At 50.1% G+C, this 20,230-nt stretch overlaps 2 protein-coding genes across 4 annotated transcripts; one reads left to right on the top strand and one right to left on the bottom strand.

Annotated features, from left to right (window-relative positions):
- Positions 1-1,639: 1,639 nt before the first annotated feature.
- CENPM (centromere protein M) lies at positions 1,640-15,960 on the bottom strand. Of its 2 annotated transcripts, none has more exons than XM_086610128.1 (6): positions 15,945-15,960; positions 15,888-15,906; positions 6,036-6,134; positions 4,912-4,991; positions 3,017-3,108; positions 1,640-2,272 (listed from the first exon to the last, which is right to left on the bottom strand). In XM_086610128.1, exons 1-6 carry the CDS (start codon positions 15,958-15,960, stop codon positions 2,147-2,149), a joined length of 432 nt encoding a protein of 143 aa, XP_086466254.1. In that variant the 3' UTR covers positions 1,640-2,146. The 2 variants fall into 2 exon arrangements, with proteins under 2 accessions (XP_086466254.1, XP_086466253.1); XM_086610127.1 differs by lacking the exons at positions 15,888-15,906; positions 15,945-15,960 and adding exons at positions 8,709-8,788; positions 9,092-9,148.
- Positions 13,176-20,230, top strand: SMIM45 (small integral membrane protein 45). 2 transcript variants are annotated; one of them, XM_086610129.1, is made up of 4 exons: positions 13,176-13,218; positions 16,351-16,539; positions 19,457-19,517; positions 19,999-20,230. In XM_086610129.1, the coding sequence occupies exons 1-4, from the start codon at positions 13,176-13,178 to the stop codon at positions 20,228-20,230; spliced, it is 525 nt and encodes a 174-aa protein (XP_086466255.1). The 2 variants fall into 2 exon arrangements, with proteins under 2 accessions (XP_086466255.1, XP_086466256.1); XM_086610130.1 differs by lacking the exons at positions 13,176-13,218; positions 19,457-19,517 and having other exon boundaries at positions 16,493-16,535; positions 20,022-20,230.

Below are 20,230 nucleotides of genomic sequence, written 5' to 3'. Positions count from 1 at the left end.
TTTCTTCTTTGAAAGTAGTAGAAGGAAAGAAATACTGCATCTGAAACACAGCAGTGGAAAAAAAAACAACTATGTTTGAAGGTGCAGGAACGGACTGTAGCACGTGTGTTGCTACAAAGCATTCTGGGTGAACCAAAGAAAGTTTCATTTTCACCAGTTAAGAAAGCACAGCGAAATTACTCTTGAGGCCAAAGGGATTTTACCCGAGTCCAATAGTTATTAGAGGCAACTGGAGAGCGACCTAGGAGACGGAAGATTCTCTTTACCTTACAGCAGTTGCGGAGGACACGAAAGAATGGCTCATTTCATACCGCAGCCCTTCCTTCCCTCCCCCAGGCTGCACCTGCACATCAAGAACAAATCGAAACCAGTCTATTCTAAACCATGGTCTCGTTTATTTTGAGGGACCTGCAGCGAGAGCGAGGCTGAGACAGCATAACCAGCAGAGAAACTTGTTTCTTAGCATGATTGCCCCTCTCTGGCGGCAAAGTCCTGGCTAGTACCTTCAGGATCACAAAGCGAGCCGAAAGTAGGGCATGCCCATTAAGCTCCCAATCCTTCTTACACAGCCACAAGAGTTTGCACGTCTTTCTCCTTTGGGTTTTAGCCAGCGTCCAGCCCTTTTGGGCACCATAACACAGCTGAATGGTTTAGCTCCTTTTGTTCCAGCTGACAAACAACCTAGCCCTCCCCCACCAGCAACAATACAACCAGAGCTAGGATTTGTGTGTCCTCTGAGCAAGGATACAGGCTTTGTGCCTTGCTGAGCTGTCTTTACAAGGACTGCCAACACTCACAGCTGATTAAGCCTGCAGTGTTGCTTTCCGCTTTTTCCTGCTCACAGATGTCAGAAACAAGCTAAGCAAAACAGCACACGCAGCTAGAGCTCTGTACCTAGGAACATTAAAGCAGACTATTAGGGATTAAATAAATCAAACTAGAGGGGAGCTAACGCATTCTCTCTAGGCTTCATTTCTACCTGGCATGCAATTCTGGGTAAAAAACATCCCAGCCTTTCAAGAAACACTGCATTCTGCAAAGTGGCTCAACTCACTGTACGGGAAGGATTGTCTTTGGAAAGCTTTTGCCACCACCACGTGGCTGAAACCGTGACTGCAGCCCACCAATTAACTAGGTCCAAACAGCCAGCAAGGAGCCAGCTCCCTGCCAGGGCAAACTGGACCGAGTGTTTATACGTTTTAGAGCCCGTGCCACACACCTAAACAAAGAGCATACAACTAATTATTAAATATTATATGTTTTATTAACTTACAACTTCCAAACACACTAATTACTTGCAGTAGGAATAAGGCATGACAAGAACCTGTTTGTTAAGGGATTATATACACAGCATACACCAAACTTGCAAAAGATAACATGTTTTCTGTACGTTGCTGTAGTCCAGTTTGCTGTATTTCACCTCTGGTCAGCCCTGGAGGCTGAGTTGCTAGGGTTAGCCTGGGCTTGACAGACTAAGGTTGCTTGTTATCCTGGGCTTGATAGATCTAAAAGAAAGCTGAAGTGCTAGATTATCTTCTTTAGTTCCTTCCTCACCTATTAGGTATCAGGCATGGAAACACTGAGCCCTTCTCTGGGCAGCTGCTCACACAACTGGATCTTTAACTGCCAATTGCAGTCTGTCTAGAAGCTGCAGGATGATCTTCCTTCCCCATTATGCTCTTGGTGGGCAGACAAAACCTGGCAGTGAAGTTTCACGTTAGTCCAAGGTGCAATATTCCAACTGAAAGGAAGCAGGAGCCTTTGCCTCTTCTCTAGTACTTTGGGGACACTGAAACTAAGATACTCAACTGCGACATGCAGCATTTGGGGTAGTGGCCTGTTCTTCCAATATTGTCTCAGTAAAACAAGTAGCTCCTGGCCACTTGCACAGTGAATGATACTCAAACTTAATGTAATAATGGATAGGAATCCCCAATTCAAACTGCCTTCTCCCCAACAACTATACATTATCCACTGAAGAGAAATCAAGCTTTTCTTGAGAGATTAGCAGTTAGGAACAGCTCTGGATGAATGGTCATGACAAGTCCAGCAAAAAAGCTTCCCAATGTGATTCCAACTGCAGCAGCTTGAATGCCTGAAGTGAAACAAGCCCTGATGAACGTGGCTGAATTCTCACAATGAGAAACTAGTCATCATCAGAGTGCCTCATCAGTGAGCCAAAGGACAAAGCAGAAACTCCTGGTACGTGACCAGCACAGATCTGTAACATCCGGAGAAGTCGCTGAGCAGTGGCAACTCGCATCCCTTCCAACTGGAAATGAAATGGAGAAATTATTTAATCAATAGAAAAGAAGAGCTAAGCTGGCATAAAAGAAAGAACCGGAGCAGGCATTAAGCATGGTTCAGAGCAGCTAGCTACAGAAAATCCCAAAGAGGCCCATTTATTCCCCTAATGTTAGGAAGGTACAGCGTTGTCAGCTGAAAATCCTGACGGGCTTGCCAAAGGCACAGATATTACCTGCTGGTAGGGAAGCAGTCTCTGAGGGTGAAAAGCTGAGTACACAGAAAAGTGAAGTGTGCTACTGCTGAATGCCAAACTCTCCTTCCAGCTTTTCAGACCAAGCAGGTAATTGGAAAGAGTGCCATATCAGATGGCAAAACAGCCTGTGAAGCAACAAAGCCTGGCTAACAGGAAACGTTCTGTGGGCAAGAGTCACATGGCAAATAACAGCTCAGGGGCTCCCAGGAAGAGAAAATGCCTCAAGGAACAAGTATAACAAGGGTTTGCCTATCAGAGAAGTCTTTGTTAATTTAGACTTGGCTTCCTGAGGCTTTGAAGTAGTAGCACACGAAGGAGCAGGTAATCTAGAAGACTCATTTCAAGGACAGTCAGACTCCTGTAACTCTACTGTTCTTGTAGAAGGAGTCTGGATTCCAACACTTATGCAAGACAGTGGCATATACACATGTATTTATTGCTAATGCAATGATGTTCCTAAGGATCAGAGAGCAGTGGAACGCACAAATCCCTCCAGACATCAAATAAACATTTTACCTCCAGCTCACAGAATAGCACAGGACTGCAGTAGACTTCTCTCAGTTTCCAGATGGCATTCATGTCTATGCTGCAGTAGTTCACCCTGCCAACTACAGAAAAAGTTTTCCCACGTTACAAGCCCCATAATCAACATTCAGTGAAGTACCAGGAAATTCCACATCCCCAAAATGATCCAGAGCTAATTTTGAGAGCAGCATAGAAAGTAAGGCAACAGTGAGCAGTACAAATAGAATGGTTCAAGATTCTGTCCTGGGTTTGACTTTTTAGCAGCTAGAAGAGCTCTGCGTTTTGATTTTAGTCTGTGATTTGGTATGAGAAGAATGTTGATAGAGCACTGATGCTTGTAGTTGGCACTGAGGCCTCAAGGACTTTTCAGCTTCCCATGTTTTGCCAACTTGCAGAAGCACAACAGACTGGGGAGGAACATAGCCAGGACAAAGCGTCCACCACTCCTCTTACGATTTGAACTTAGATTTAAGTCTGAGGACCAAATTGACCAATGGAGTATTCCATATCATGCAATGTCATATCCAGTATACAGGTGACGGTTGACCCGGAAGAGGCTCTTGCTCTTCCAGAAACTCTCTTCTGAGGGCGCTCTCCCTCTCTCTCTCCCCCTCTCTCCCTCTCCTTCTCCCTCTCCCTCCCCCTCCCCGCCTCTCTCTCAGCCTCTTGCTCATCCAGGATTGCCATGTTGAGACTTTTCTGTTTCAGGATCATTTGTCAGGATGGGACAGGCATTGGTTATCAAGTGGCAAGCAATTACACTCCTTGCATCACTTGTGTGTACATTCGTGAATATTTATACATTTTCCAATAATATTAGTATATTAATATTTAATAATTATTACTTTTAATATTATTAAATTGTTCTTATCTCAACCCATGAGTCTCCTTCCCTTTCCCCCTTTAATTCTCTTCCCCATTCCCCTGGGGTGAGGGAGGGTGAGTGAGCAGCTGTGTGGCATTTAGTTGTCGGCTGGGCTAAACCACAACAATTTGCAACAGAATTAGCACAGAAGTCCTTCATGATACTGACAGCAGGAATAGTATCACCACATTACTGAGTACTATGACATTAACATTTTGGAAAAGAGATCAGCTGGGGCAGAATCTTCTACTCATTAATCAGATGCCCTCCTGGCTCATGTGCTATCACAGGGTGATGTCTCCAAGGTCTTTACTCCATCAGGAGAGCCATAGCAAAAGACAATGCCCAGACTCTTTTCCACCTCAGAATTAGGCCTCCTGACCCCCAAATTCCAGGGACACAGCACCTCTGTTCCAACACTGAGCAGCACAGGCTGGCCTCTCCAGTTCCTCAGAGCTGAAGGAGGGAGTGTATGGAGGAAAGCACCCTGTCTGCTTTTGGGCGGTGGGGTCTGTGGGGATTAAGGGCACAACAAAGCCAGACAGCACACAGCAGGGACACCAGTCTTGTAATAAAACTATACTTAATAGTTTAGTGGTTTATCCATTTAGGTTCATTTTATTACCACAGTATCATATGCTTCTCACTGCCTCACTGCTCATTAAGATTATCATTAAGAGAGATCTGCAACAGCAGATAAAACAGACTTCTGCATTGCCACAGGAAAATAAACAAAAATCAATAACACAAGTCATATTCAGAGATTAAGGACAGAGAACAGAGGTCTGACAGGCAAAAATAAAAAGGAGAGAGCAAGTAAGCATGAGAGAAGAGAACCATGTTTTATCTAAGAAAACAATAAAAAAAGGCAGATGAGTTCAGATATAATTTAAAGAAAGCTTTCAACAAAGCCTCTGGTTTCCTTTGTTTTGTTTCAAGTTAAGTCACTGCCCTGTTTTAAGGAAAGCAACAGTGAGTTCTGCTACCTTGAGAGGAGGAAGACGTCAGATGCCATACGTACCCCCAGTGACAAGAAAGCACACTTTCCCCAGGAAGAAGTTGGCATCCACATGAGTTAGGGAAGCTTCGACATTCTTCAAGCTGTCAGAAAAGCACAGACAATCCAGTTGGACAGGGAGGTAAAAACAGTGCAGCATAAGGACAATGGGAATAGCTTTCAGAAACACAAACCATTAGAAAACCAATGATGTTAACATCTGCTGATCTGTGAGCTGGAAGAGTCATGCTCTATGGTAAAAGCATGGCAGCAGAGACCTCTGTAATACCCACAGCTGTTTAATAATCTATAACATCATATCCTTTCTACCCAAGACTCAACAGTTAGACTTAGTTTGAATGGTATCCTCCATAATTTGCGGACACTAAGCATCCAAATTCATTAACATCCAACAAGACTTCAGCACTACTTCAGCTCTTTCAGAAGAGCTAGCCCACACATTTCTGCAGCACCATCTGTGCTGTAAGTATGCAGCTGGGCCTGTCATTTTTGGTAAATGAGAGCCCAGGATCATCAGTCACAAGTTAAGCAAGTAATAAAATGCTGACTTTTGTGGTTTAGCAAGTCTTTACTTATGGCCTGGGGACACAAATATCATTTCTACAAAGATGAGCACAAGACGAGAGAAAAGGGATCAATCCCTGCAGACCTTTATCTTTTGCCTAGAGACATCCGTAGTGCTGATCCTAGTTAACCAGCAGTATCAGTGAACTGAGGACACGGACACAGCAACTGGCTCGTTACGTGGTAGCACTGCCCAGCGCGCATCAGCCATCTGTATTACAGAACTTAACACCACCACCATTGTTTCCATCTAATTTTACAGACAGCGTCTTTCCAAAGCTCAGTTCATATCATCCTATGTCTGGATCCAGGAATAAATTCTGCCTTCTCTGCTATGGCAACTTAGTGCGCAACAGGCACGTTATCAGACAGAGCAGTTCAGTCCTAATCCACTGCTGGAGGCCAGAAAACCGCTGCATGTATTACTGAGCTCTCCCATCACAGCAAGTCTTGGGTTTGAAATCCACTATTCAGCGATTCTGGCACAGTAAAAATGTAGATTTAGCCATTAATCCAAGAAAGAATATCAGTTTCCCCACCTTGTATTTTTGTCCTTCTTTTACCTGTGTTTGCTCTTGATGTCAATCATAAACACAATCAGATCTATCCTGGGCCGAAGGTGATCCCTCTCTGAAGGTAAAGGGAGGGATGTAGCAAGGTGACTGAAAGACAATAAATTTGCCAGTTTAACCAACTAGCTTGGCAAGGCAGTATCCACATAACCACACAACCATTGCAGTTCCCCATCTAGCAAGTTACCAGGAAGCCAGCTAATTACTAAATACGTAGGCACTGAAGAGACACTGTGATTCTTTAAGTGGTATTCTCGTACCCTAAACCTACTCATAGCTGCTGACAGCCACAAGGATACTTGCTAGACAAGGTTGTTTATAAACGGGAAGTTTATTAGACCATAATAAGACTCATAGAAACATTTTCTCCCCCCAGATCTGTATGGCAGTCATTTTATTTAATTGTTAAGAAGAACCCTTTCCAACAAAGGGAACCCCAATGCTTTACTGGTATATTCTGCTGTCAACTTTCAGTTAAAATGCATCAGTGCTTTCCTGTCATGTTCCAGAGATACTGCTCATGTGCTCACACAGGAGAAGCTACTTGCTCAGGTGTCCTCGTTTCAGAAAGTTGTGTTGTATTCACAAAACCTTGAACTAGAAATTTATCACTAGTATAGTTTTATAGATAAAGTTTCAACTCAGAAAGAGCTTACTACTTCTATTATATCACTACCTCCCTTTTGATTTCTCAGTGTGTGAGGAGTTGCTAGGTTAGTTTTGGTGTCCTTCTACACAACACCACCATTGTTGATACAACTGTTGGAAGAAGAACTATAGGGTGGGGGTTTTTTGTCTCTCTTCCCACTGGAGATGGGAGGGGGGGAAAAAAAAAAAGCTTCAGTACAGTATATCTGGGCCTTCCACACAGAAGAAAATTATCAGCACCATGTTTTTAGAAGATGACCTAAAAGACAGATTGGGCAAACAAAAATACCAGAATTTCAGTCTCACAATCCAGTTCCTCTCTGGAAGCCAAGAGACAAACACTGACTTTGGTCTCCTTGAGCAATATCGCCTCTAACGATTAAATCTCAAGGACTTAGCAGTTTCTCCAGCAGCCACAGACCACAGTACATATCTCCTTCTATCAATCATACGCAGTTTGTAGTTTTGTCGGCCAGACTCCAGATAAAGGCGTTTTGTTTCCTATTTTTAAGGAAGGTATGCTTTAACAAAAACATTCTGAAACTAACACAGGATATGAGCCAAGTGTGCTTGAAAAACACACCACAACACAAACTAACTTACAAATTTAAGGTAAAATTTAGGGAGAAGCTGTGGTGAAAGTACCAGATCTCCTTGTTGAGGGGGGGGGGGGAGGGGGAAGCTCCATGATTTGGAATTCTATTTTATTTAAATCACTAAGTGATTCAGCAGCCTCCAGATATGGGCTACAGGAGCCTTTTTTTCTTTCCCCCCGGTAGGAAGAGACACAAAAACCCCAGCCACACAATTTTTCTCACAACAGCTGTATCTGGCAGGTAGACCAGCCAGACAAGACACTATGACTGTGTAACGTGTATAATCCCAAAGCAAGACAGTGGGGAAAAAAAATCCAACACTGTCTCGGACTTCTGCTTTCCTAGTGATACTAGCACAGGGACTTATCTTGTTCTGCAGCATGAGCTTAAGTTTCCATGCCTTTGGGTAGTTACCCAGCTGTAGTACCAGTACTCATCTAGTTATGGCTCTCCTCAGCTCAGTAGAGGCTGCAGGATTTGCATAGAAAATTGGGTAATTAATTTGCTATTAGTTAGCACAAGCATCCAAGATGCCACAATCAGAGCAGTATAGTCACTCTAGCTGGCTAGTAAAACATTAGCTCACGTTTGTCTTTACTGCACAGCCTTGGATTACAGCAGTGAAATAACACAAACACCTTCTGAAGAGCTGACTAAACTCATTTGGTCTTGGCAAGAGAGCTGTCAAGAACATTATACCATAAAAAGTTAGTTAATCAAGCTTTTAAGACAGGACTTGTCATGCAGCTAAAGTTAAAATTCCAAGTGCATCTTAATAGCTTGAGGAGGAAAAGCACGTGCACGCATACAAATCAAAGGGCTATGAATAGCACCAAAAGTAATGGACAAGGAAAACTTGTTCAGTTTCAAGTAGTTGCAAGCATTGTACTTGTCCTTATTTGTCCCAGGATGTTTAATTCCTGTATATGCCTGTCTCCCAAAAGAAAAAAAAAATAAATCTCCGCTCCTCTCAAACCCTTGCAATTTATGAATCAAACATCTGTGCAATACGCAAAGTGCAACGGTACATGCATCGTGAACACGATCAATAAGTAAGAATTGTCTCCACTCCCATTTCTAATCACGCCCACGCTGTTTGCCCTGAAGACAGAGCAAGTTGGTTGCGCCTTGCAGACGCCAGCCACACTATGCAGTAGCGCACTCCAGCGTTCTCTCTAGAGTTAAGATATTTCTTCGACGCGAAGGCCCTGCGGTTCCAGCTGCCGCCACTTGGACAGAAGCTGCGTTTATAACCAACTTCGGTGCCTGCACTTCTGCAGCAGCAACTTCTCGTGAAGCCGGATCACAGCCGCTGCTTCGCCTCCGTCTCTCGGACAAGGAGGCGGAGGGGCCCCGTACGACCCCGCTCCGGGCCAGCGGTCGGGGCCGCAGGCGGCGCATCCCCCTCCCCACCACTCACATACTGATCTTGAAGTTCTTCTTCTCTCGGAGGATCGCCTCCGCCAGCTTCTGCTGGAGGCCTTCGTCCGAACCCACCAGCTGCGCGGACAGGAGGGAAAAGCACGGTCAGAGGCCGCCCCGGAGGCGGCGCCGAGCCGGGGGCAGCCACGCGGCCCCCGGGACTCGCTCCCCGCCACGGCGCCGGCGGCCCGGCGCGAACCGGGTGCGTTTGCATATCGGGGGGCGGGGCCAGCACCGCTGTTGCCCCTGAGGCGCGGCCCGCGGCGGCGGAGGGCGCCGGACCGGAGGATGCCGGACAAGCGGGCGCCGACCGCAGGGCCAACCCCTGGGAGGAGGAAGGGGCGGCGGGGACGGGACGGGGCGCGGCGCCACCAGGCCTACCAGGAAGATGGCGGAGTTGAGCGCCGGGAGCTTGTCGAAGGGCCGCAGCACCGCCATCCCCGCGCGAGACGGCGCCGCCCGGATTCAAACCGCCGCCGCTACGCCCCGCGTCGCGCCGACGTAGCGCGTCGGGGCGGGGCCTGGCGGGAGGGGCGGGGCTGCCGGCGCGCTTGCGCATTGGGTCCGCCGGGGAGCGGGCGGGCGACAGGGGGCGCTGCGGGGCCTTTAGCCGTGCGCGGGGGCGGCCCGGGCACGGCGGGGTACGGCAGGCGGGGTTTGCGCCGGGGCTTCAGGCACCGCACGGCTTGGCTAACCGGGAACAGCCGCGCTACTGATTGCTAATCACCGTGAAGCTCTGTATCCGGGCGTCCCGGCGGTCGGTCGTGCCGCAGGCACTTATCGGTGGGGCCGGATGATGCTCGAGGGTTTGGAAGACGTGTGAGAGGGGTAGGGTGCTACCTCACCTTGGCTGTCCAGGGGTATCAGGGACGGCCCTAAGCTTCCGAGAAGCAAAGTCCTTATTTCCAGGGCTGGAGTGTCCCCCTCGTCCTTACTATGAGGTGGTGTCCGCTAGTTTGCTCAAACCTGAACAATACCGAAGGCTCCAGTAAAATTCCACTATTCCTTACGTCATGATGTATATGTGAACTAACATATGTTAACAAAGTCAATACACTTCCATGCTATAAAGACTGCTTGATGTAAGAGCTAGGGAAGAGAATTTCCCTGACGGCATACAGCCACAGCGCCCGGCGTTGTATGCTGTATTGGTCTGTGTGAGGTTTTGCTGCCACTCCAGCAGCCCCGACCTCCAGCTTACCCCTTCCTGGGCACCTTCCCCCGGCTCCCCTGCGTGTGATATGGGCAGGAATGAGCCTGAGCAGAAGCACTGCAGTGATGGAGGTGGGCTGAGCTTTCCTCACTCCAAGGTCAGAGCAGGAGGATGACGTGCAGTGATGTAAAGCCCCTGGAGGTCCAATGTCCCTTGGTGACCTATGGTCCGCCTTGCTGCATTTCTTGCTCTTTGCTTTGTTCCTGAGTTCAACGCCAGCTTGGTGTGGAGGGGGGTCCAGGACCTCCCTCAGCTGGGGCTGGCTCTCCCTGCCCCTTCAGCCAGGGCACCCCCGAATGGCAGATGTGCCAGGGGAAGGAAGGCTGCAGGAGGATGAAGATGCGTCTCTCCCTCTTCGTTGAGCCAGAGAGGGGAGGCAGAGTGGAGAGTGGGGGAATTTAATGTAAGCTGACATAACATGGCTGCCGTGACTTTTTTGATCTTGACAAAGGCAGACGGTTCTGCTCATTGCTAGCATGAGACAAATTGCAGGTGAAGCAGAAGACACTGCAGGATATTTCTGGTTGTTGTTGAGTTCGGCAGGGGGAAGGGAGGACGAATCCAGGGCAGACATGTCCTAAAGATGGGAGGCAGGCAGATGTGATAAATAACAAGAGCAAGCTCCTGGCTTGGGGGGACCTAGAGAGCAATTGAAACATCTCCTTTTGGGCTGCTAAGGATATGGAAATATGCTAAAAGCTCTGGCAATCACCTAAAAAATGTTTGTCCTCTTTCTGCTCCCTGCTACTCCCCGTTGCCTGCTCTCTGGCCTCGCAGAATCATAGAATCACAGAATGGTTTGGGTTGGAAGGGATGTTAAAGCTCATTTAGTTCCAACCCCTCTGCCATGGGCAAGGACACCTTCCACTAGATAAGCCTCATCCACCCAAAGCCTCATTCAACCTGGCCTTGAACACTTCCAGAGATGGGGCATCCACAGCTTCTCTGGGCAATATGTTCCAGTGCCTCACCACCCTCAGGGTGAAGAATTTCTTCCTTCTGTTTAATCTGAATCTACTTTGTGAAGTATTGGAACAGGCTGCCCAGGGAGGTGGTGGAGTCCCCATCCCTGGAGGTGTTTAAAAACCGTATGGATTTGGTGTTGAGGAACATGGTTTAGCGACCCTAACAATGCAGGGTGAATGGTTGGACTCGATGATCCTGAGGTTCTCTTCCAACCAAATGATTCTATGATTCTATGATTCTATCCTGTTTCAGTTCAAAGCCATTAAAGCCATTTCCCCTTGTCCTATCACTACATGCCCTTGTAAAAAGTCCCTCTCCAGCTTTCTTGTAGGCCCCCTTTGGGTACTGAAAGGCTGCTAGAAGGTCTCCCCAGAGCCTTCTCTTCTTCAGGCTGAACAACCCCAGTGGCAGGTTTCTTCAGTGTCTGGTTGTGGACACACTTGCAATGTTCCCTATCATTGCAGGCTCCCTCCTTCTTGCAATACTGGTGTCTGTTGAGGTTCAGCATGTCCAGATGAGCTACCACCGATCTCACAGTTATTTTTTCTTGTCCCCGGCAGGTTTCTTGGCTGTCCCTTGGTAGACTTCCCTCTGCAGTGCTGACCCTCACCTTCTTGTGGGGACACAGAGATTCTCCTCACTCCCTCCTCTACGTGCCCCACCTTCACTGCACCCTTTCGCCAGGGGGATGTCTCCTTTTTAGCCCCTTACTAACAAAGGACCTTTGGGTGCATGGCCCACCTGAGAGTGACTTGGAGGGGGGAAGTGGTAGTGCTGATAGCCCCTGCCTGAAAGTGTAGGCTTCAGCAGAGCCAATTTCCTGCTGGGATGCAAAGCCATTGCACAACAGCTGGCACGGTGAGCTGTACCAGGCAGATTCACTTTGCTTTCCTTCCTCTTTGAAATGCAGGCAGGGATGCTCTGCAGGGGGATGCGAAGCCTGCAAAGCAAGCTCTGCTCTGTGGGTAACCAGGAGGGAGAACAGGAGTCATTGTCCTGCACCCTCCTTGGCTATTTACCCACAGGCCAAGGGGTGTAAAACAGCTCTACTGTCAAAGGGTGGCATTTAAAAACTGTTTTTCGTGGTAGACGATGGCATAAGGAGATGGAGACTCAGGCTGGCAACGTGTCTGCAGCTCTTGTCTAGATCTGTAGCTCGACAAGGAAAGGAGGGGAGAGGGATGAGACATGGCTGGTGTTGGAAGCTGGGGTGTATTTTACATATCACTGCGTGACTATATCAGGCTGTTTCACCTCTCTCCACCCCGTTTCCAGTTTGCAAAGTGGGAATAATGAGTTGATCTCCGCTTCTGAGCAGTGCAGGAGAGCTGAAGCAGGGGTGTCAGTGCACTGGCCCCCAGCGCCGGCAGAAGGGGTGAGAGCAGGTCATGATACGGAAGGGGAGAGCTCCTGATTTTACTCTGTGTATTTTGCTCTGGTAGCACAAACCATTCTGAAAATGAGTAGAAGTGTAATGTAGACTATGTGAAGATGCTCTGGTGCTTCCAATAAAGGCAATTAGCATCATCAAGACTTGGCCTGGCCATCTCCAGTGCTCCTGGGAACGGTGCAGTCACTCCTGCAGCAGTACAGCACCAACTGCTACAAAAAAATATTATACAGCACACATCACCCTCAGATATCCTTGGCCAATTTGCTGTGTGCTTCATCTAGCGGGTTGATGACTGAATCTCAGGATATTTTCTCTCTGCTTTCTCTCTCAGTTCATCTTGAGCAGCCAGACGAGCAACAGAGACAGGCTTTGGAGATTGTCTGGGGAGGAGCACTGACCCCAGCATGGTCCCAGTTGTCTCAGTGCCCGTTCCTGGCAGTGGTGGCTTCATCCCAGCCCCATTCAGCATGAGTTTTGTGAGATGTCACCTGGCCATGCGTTGCTGTCTCCGGGCTGACCCTTCTCAGTGCTGCCCAGGAAGCATGCAGATTACAAACTCATGTGTATTTGATTGCCCTTGTTTTTCCACTAATAGACAAAACTGATGTCATTTTGAAGCAAGTGCAAATTATTAGGAAAACTAATAACATTTCCACGTATGTTCCTGGCAACTTCAGCTTCTTTTGACAAAGGCTCTCCCCAGCTATCGTTAGACCCAAAGTAAGTCAGCTTTTTCCATTCTGCTCTTTAATTTAACTCACCATATACATTTCATTAGCTTTTTGATCTACTCAGCAAAGCTTCTCAAATGAGTTCCCTTATTTGAAGCTGCAGTAACACCCAGAGGCAGTTTACTCTGCTTTCCCACCGGAGTATCCGACTGATGTCCTGCCATGCATCCAGGGTACCTTCTGCATCCTGCAGCAACTCCTTCACCTCCAGCAGCTGAGCAGGGAAGTATTTCTGTGACTCTAGCTGGAGTTTTGTCCTCTACTGCAGACCTTGGGGGAGGCTAGTTTGATAAAGTCCATCTTCTCCCATGCCTCTACCTACCTTGGGATAGTAGTATTTGAGGGATTGGTGTTGCCTTAAAGGTGGGCAGAGACTTGTGTCTGGTCATCTCAGAAGATGCTGATAAAAGCCTAAAAGACACTAAAGAACAGTGAGGAAACTTTTTAGGAAAAACTAGAATAACACTTAATCAGGCTTGGGATTAAGCCAAGCTCAGTATGTCGTTCATGCTGTAATTTATGGGCATGTTACACGTAGGAAGCTTGTGCCTGAGGTTACCCAACCATCTCCTCTTTCTCCAGCCAGCGCTTTTGTCTGAGAAGAATTTCATTATTTCTGCTCTGGCTGGGTGGCCCTTTCACATCAAACTCAACCCTGTGCTCACCTTCATCGTGCAGGTGAATTTGTGGCTGCCCAGAGATATGGAGCCAGGTGGAAAGGTCTGGAAGCCCCCTGGCCCTGGGCAGGATGATATGCATGCACTTATGCCTGGAAGATGCTGAGTGGCACATGACAGCCTTATTCGTAGTGAAAGCTGAACTGCAGCTGAAGCGTTTCCATGCGGTTTGAGCTGTACGCAGCACCTCGATGCCTGGAGCCATCTCGATGCTGCAGCTCTTGTTAGAAACCAAAGGATGTGACAGCACCTGAGAGCCCCGTCACAGGCAGCAAACAGCTGCTGCGGTGTCAGAGGCCACCACAGGGCAGGGGTTCTTGGAGCACTTCCCAACTCCAGCAGCATGAAGACCACTCCTCATTTTCTGCTGCCTCCAAGGGTGCTTCGAACACAGCTGAGGGGTGGTTCTGCTTGAAGCAAGCGAGGCTACCGCATCATGACTTGCACAAACCCACAGATGCAGTGATGGCTGCAGAAAGAGGTAAGCCTTACTCTTTGCCATGCCCTCCCAGTACTTGCATGGCAGGGAAGTGAGCCAGGGAAAAAAAAATGACCCCATGAGAAAAAACTATTGCTGTTCTGGGGTTTTGGCTGCATGAGTAGTGTTTTAGCATTAAGCCTGAGCTTCAACCTGGGGAGAAGTTGCAGCCTGATGAACACACACTGGCCCTGGTGTCCCCCTGGTGTGACCTATGACAGAGAGCTGGGACAGTTGGCTGGAGATGGGGGGCATCTTACAAGTTTTGGCATGGTGTATTTGAGGACACCTGGCCCAGCAGGCCCCACCAGGGTGGTCTGTGGCTCTGACACCAACTGGGTTCCTGGAGAAATTAACAGTCTCCTGCCTTATGCCAGCCACCACTGATCTCCCTCTCAATTTCTTTGCATACCTGGAAAGTGGTTTCCCTTCTCCCCTCTCAAATGTACTGCGTCTTGGTCTGCTTTTAGAGTTTGCTCTGGGAACACAATAAACAATACATTTTCAGCATTATATTTTTTAAATCTGTTTGGCTTTTGGTTTGTCCAAACCACATGTTTCTCTCCCAGTATGGTCAAAACTGTGAGGCTTGTGTTTTCTTCTCTCTGCAATGGCTGAGTGAAACAGTTACTGTGCTGGTGGCCAAGGAAGGTATCATGGCTGAACTTCAGTGAAGTTAAAATTAAGGTGCAATTGCAGGCTTCACTGTGGAGGCACACAGCAATCACCTGGAGTGCCCACCTTGCTGGAGCAACCCAAAAAGCAGCTAGCTAATTCTAATGGATCTGATCCTCTGTGCAGATATCCTGCTGGGAACAGAGGAATCCCAAGCCTATACTCAAGACTTCGAGGCTATTATGAAGCTGCATCAAGCAGAAGTGGGAGGACAAAAGGAGGATGAGGAGGAAATCACGGAGCATGCCAGCCAGCTCCCATGGCCCCCAGCGTAGCCCTGTCTCTGTGCCGATGGATGAAACCGGGGCACAGGCTGGGTGATGAACTGGTTGGGTGCGTTAACTTTGGAGCCAGCACGTGCACGTGGGCTTTGTCGGTGGCCACAGGTTGGCTTGGGGAGGGGACAAGCCCACTTCTGCCTGAAGTACAATCTACTGGGAAGCCAAATCTCACACCTCTCAGCTCCTGGGGCATAGGTGTGTAGCAGGCACAAATTCAGGGCTCAGACATTTTAGTGAATTTTATTAGCTCTGCAAGCCTTTACAGGCACCCCTTGTTGCACGTCTGCAGGGCTGTGGGTGTCAGAGACTAAGTGGGCAGGGCTGGAGACCAAGCAGCTCTCAGAGCTGGAGCCAGTTGTTTGATTTTGTTGAAATATTTTTGCTTTAAATAACTTCTGGGTGATGGCGAAAATTTCCCTGTGTACAAAAAAAAACCCCACAACCAGAAAAGCATAACTGGTTGTTCCTATCTCTGTGCTGCTGAAAAGCTGAAAATGTTTTAACAAAGCCGCTTCTGTCAGCAGCAGCAATGACAGAGCCAGGTATGAATTCAGGAAACAAAGTATGTCACTGAAAGCAAAAGTATTACTTCAGACAGCAATGTTTTTTCCTGTTTTCTGCTGTAGGGTACTTTTGGTCAAAGCATTGATTATTTTATTTTTGCATAAACCCCCTAAAGGGAGTACTAACCTCCCTCCCTTCCATTCCTCCCTCTCTCTGCCTTTGTCCTGCTTCTGACAAGCCACGAGCCTGGCGTGGGCACACTGTTAAATCTGTGGAGCCTTAAATCCCATAAATCTCCATCAGCCCGAGCTCACGCACGTCTCCTCCAGCATTTCTCCTCCTACTCAGCCCCATCCTTCTTTCTCAGGTCCTCCGGCTCTGCAGCCCGGGCTGCGGATGATGCAGGAGGAGGGAGAGCATCCCTCGGCCGCCTCTCCCGTGGCTCTCGCCCGGGTACCATGTGCGGGTAGAGCTCGGGAGGCCCGTTGCCATAGCGACTGCTGCTAAAATGCACCCCCACCACCCCCCCCGCGCGGGGATGCAATTGGTTGCAGACGGTCCCTCCTTTGGGGGGAGGCCGGTGCTGGCGTGCCCTGGGGAGGCTGGAGGGGAGCTGACGCAGCCGGGAAGGCGATGGGGGATGCCCCTCGGAGCCCCGGTGGGAAATGAGGCCGCGCCGCTGGCTGCCTGTCACCCTCGCACGCTGCCAACCAGCCGCGGCTGCTCCCGCCATCCCACCCGCCCGCCCCGCGCCTGTCGCCTCTCGCTGTCGCCCGGTTTTCCCGGCGCGGGGACCCTTCTCCCTGGCACTGCCGGGCTGGGAAAGGAGCCTGACTCATCCCGGCCGGGTCCCGGCAGCTGCCGGAGGGAGCAGCCTCATCCCATCACCCCGCGCCCCTGGCAGGAGGTAGGTGGCACGTTGCCGGGCAGGTGGCGGGGGCTTGTCGGGGAGGCAACGTACGGGACCGGGGCCGTGTCCAGGTCCTCAGCCGTCGGAAGCTCCTTGCCCCTAGTTGCAAGCTGCCCCGGGGTGCCCTGTCCTGGGGGAATCTTGTCTGGTTGGGGTGAGCCCACGGCTGGTAGCTCTGCAACCTGGTTTGTGCTCCCGTCCCGGCACAAAAAAACAGAGGGTTTTGTGCCCAAAGTCACCTGTGTCCTGCTGCTCTGCACAGGCACCACTCCTGCCTCGCTCACCCCCTACCCGCTCACTGCTGCGTGTCTGTGCACCCTGCACCCCCCCCCCCGCTTCCCTGCTCCAGCCCCATCCCAAAGCAGTTTCTGCCCTGTAACTTGCAGCCCCCCTGGGGCACCCATCACAAATGTACCCACCTAAGGGGGTAGCCAGAGGTGGCACAAGGGATCCAGGGGTGACATTGAAAGAGAGCAGCTGGAGCAACACATGTAGCACAGGTTTAAAAAGGGTCAGTTAGCTTAAGATGGTGTCTCAGCTAAAAGACCAGGGACTCTTTTGCATCTCTGGGAGGACACGGATGTCCCACTGCAAAATGGGGTGCTGAGACCAACCAGTCCAGCAAGGGTTAAGGCATGTTTAATATCCGCAGAGCTGCTCCAGAAAGCTGACATCTTCCCAAATGAAACTCCCTCTTTCAGCATTTGCAGCCAAAATCTGCTCACCCACCTGACAAGAGCAAGTGCTTTGCCAGGCTGGCCCTGCAGAGGCTGGGGGGACTCGGGCACCTCGCCCAGCACTCGCCTTGGCCACAGCGAGGAGCCTTTGTTGGGGGGGCAGGGATGGGTGAGCAGTAGCGGGATGTGGCACGAGGTGAGGGCTGCATGGCAAGCAGACCGAAGAATAGTTTGCTGGCAAGGTGCTGGGAAATGCTGGCTCTGCTGGTCTCTGAGGAAGGATAAACAGGGATGTCTGTAGGGCTGCTTTTTATTGCGGTGTGTTTGGACGGCAGCTTCGCTCTCAGGTTTGGAAAGGAGATGATCAGGGAAGGAAATGAGATTGCTGGCTTTCCTCCTGTCCCCTTGAGGGGGTCCAAGCTGGAGTCACCTTCCCAGGCTCCCTAACCCTGCTCATTGCTGTTGCCAGTGGGCAGTGGTATCAGCTGCTGGGGCACCTCTGGAGAAGGGGTTTGCAGCAGCCTTGGCCCCCAGTCTGGCTGTGGCAGCAGCTGAGGGGTGCATGGGGTGCACAGGACCTACTTTGCAGAGCACGTATGAAAGTTGCACTGAGGGGCCTCTGGCCAAACCCAAACCTCAGATCCAACTCCTGTCAGGGAGCGGGGTTCGTGCCTAATTCCTTCTGCTGTCCCTCAGGACGAGTTGTGCAAGGGAGACCCCACAGGAGGATCCCTGCTCCCCACAACACGTCTGTGATGTTATTGCAGGCTGGGGCAGGGTGTTTTCTCCCAAGTTAAGGCCAAGAGGCAGCCATGAAGAGGCAGGAGCAGCATCCAGACTGTCCCTTTGCTCCTGGCCAAATGGTGGCCAACACTTAGCCATCCGGTCCCATTGCTTTCGATCAGGTGGAGCACAGGCCTGGCAAAAGAGAGATGCAAATCACTGAGAGGGAGACAGAAAAAGTCCTCCAGGACTCGGCAATGGTTGAGGTAGCGCCACGGGTAGCAAAACCAAGGACCGCTGAAAGCCAAAGAGCGTGGTAGGAGGAGGCGAAATCCAGAAGTCTCCTCTGTCATGCAAAGAGAACAGATAAGTATCAACATCCATGCCAGTAAGCAGGAGAAAATCAGGCATTTTCTCCAATGCTGGCAGCTTCTTGCTTATGTTAACAATAACTGCATCTCATTTCAGATCTAAGCCTGTGACAAAAAAAAAGGTGTTATTCAGAGTGTAGAGATGAATCTCATGCTTCTTGCTGCCAGTCTCAGGGCAAGCAGGCAGAGACAGGCTCTCCTGCTGCAAGAGGTGTCCAGCAGATAAATGCTGCTGGGCACATTGGAAGCAACAGCTGGCAGTGGTATAAAAGAAAAGAAAACTAGAAAAAGCCCAGCCTCTGGTGTGGGAAAGGGTAGTAGCCTTACGGGCCAGGAGCAGGGAAGAGGATAGAGATGCTCAGAGCTTTCCCCAGCCTCCGCTTAACCGCCCCACGCAAGGGAGGTGGGAGACACACAGTTATTGGCAGAGAGGTGACTTGGGGGACAGTTGCAGGTGGCAGCTTTCAGGTGTTTGGAAAAGCAGGAGCTTGACAAGGCCACAGCTCTACTCTAACTTCACCTCATTGAAGTCAAGGGGCATTTCATCACCCCCAATGAGGTGTGTGGATTTTGGAAAGTCCCCCTTCAGGACTGCATTTTGTGCCTGAGCCTGGCACCATTGTGCTTTCCCAAGCCTGAGGTCCCCAGTTTAATCCACTGAAGCCTGTGACCAGCAGTACACTCACTGTGCAAAACCCAGCAGCCCCGGTGCCTGGGGGAGGCTGCAGCTGTGCCTTTTTTTGGGAGAGATGCTTCTTGATCCCCTTTTCTGTACCTGCATGATCCATGCCCTGGCTGATGTTTCAGTAAGAGCGGGAAGCTGGGAGTCAGGCAAGTTGGGCACTGCTGTGGGTTGCTCCTTCCCTCCCAAAGGATCGGTATAAGGGACGGGCACAAACGTAGCACCATTATAGCTTTTAAATGGCCCTGAGTCAGGGTGTATACCCTGAGCAGAGCCATAATGGTGGGGAGGGAGTGGGCCAGGGCACCAGCAGATTGTGGGGCTGGGACCTCATCTGTCCATCTCTCCAGAAAGTTTCATCCCTGATGGCTGGGCAGGGAGATGTCTGCTCCTTCCTGCTCGCTCATTTTCAGCTCTGGGTCGATGGCAACCATGTGGCACATTGTTTTGTGTTCCCCAGGGCAGCGCTGCTCTGGACACGGCACCTCACACCTGGGTGGCAAGAGGCTCCCGGCAAGGCAGACCAGCCACTCCCAGTAAGTGGCTCTCGCTGCCCAGTGGGTTATGTGGGGTCGGGGTGGGGGGTTCTGGGCTGAACCGAGCACTGCAAGGTCCCTGCACCCGGAAAAGCAGGACACAAAATAGGGGTGCAGCAAGGGAGGTCTCAGCCTCAAGCTAGACCAGCTCAGACAGGGAATTCAAAGGGGTTGTGGAGCATCAGGGGAAAGGGCAGCAGACGTTCCCCCAAGCAGGGGATGAGAAGCAGCTGCATTTACCCACTGCCTGCCTTTAATCACTGGCAGCAGGGCTGGGGGCATGAGGGCTTGTCCTGCTCTGCAGGGAGGGAGTGGCACTGCTGCTCAGTGAGGGGCTGAGGGGCCTTGGTGTGCAAGCAAGCATGAACTGGGGAGCAACGGGGCTGTGAGGACGGATGCAGGGAGGCTGGGTGCAGATGGCTGCTGGTGAAGCTCGGTGGAGGTGGCTTTTGGGTGCTCCTGCTGCACGAGCTTTCTCCCCTTTTCTCTGGTAGCTATGCCCCACTTCTTGGATTGGTTTGTGCCAGTGTATCTGATGATCTCCATTCTCATCCTGGTGGGCTTTGGAGCTTGCATTTACTACTTCGAGCCAGGACTCCAGGAAGCCCATAAGTGGCGAACGCAGAGGCCAATCATGGAACGAGACCTTCGGAAGACACTGATGATTCGGGACAACCTGGCCTTCGGTGTGCCTGAGGTCTGA

This window comes from Tauraco erythrolophus, chromosome 4 (genome assembly GCF_009769465.1).
Source record: "Tauraco erythrolophus isolate bTauEry1 chromosome 4, bTauEry1.pri, whole genome shotgun sequence".
In the NCBI taxonomy this organism is placed as follows: domain Eukaryota; kingdom Metazoa; phylum Chordata; class Aves; order Musophagiformes; family Musophagidae; genus Tauraco; species Tauraco erythrolophus.
The sequence above is the reverse complement of the archived record's forward strand: the minus strand, read 5'-3'. Positions and strand labels throughout refer to the sequence as shown.

Bases quoted from the DNA above. Each gene is read 5' to 3' on its own strand.
- SMIM45 (XM_086610129.1), top strand. From the start codon at position 13,176: ATGCATCCAGGGTACCTTCTGCATCCTGCAGCAACTCCTTCAC. The intron at 16,540-19,456 runs GTGGCACGTTGC...TCCCCAGGGCAG, and splicing joins GCGCCCCTGGCAGGAGGTAG to CGCTGCTCTGGACACGGCAC. The intron at 19,518-19,998 runs GCCACTCCCAGT...CTGCTGCACGAG, and splicing joins GCTCCCGGCAAGGCAGACCA to CTTTCTCCCCTTTTCTCTGG.
- CENPM (XM_086610127.1), bottom strand. From the start codon at position 9,148: ATGGCGGTGCTGCGGCCCTTCGACAAGCTCCCGGCGCTCAACTCCGCC. The intron at 4,992-6,035 runs GTAAAAGAAGGA...CTTTTCTGACAG, and splicing joins GACATCAAGAGCAAACACAG to CTTGAAGAATGTCGAAGCTT. The intron at 2,273-3,016 runs GTAAAATGTTTA...TTTCATTTCCAG, and splicing joins TGCTATTCTGTGAGCTGGAG to TTGGAAGGGATGCGAGTTGC.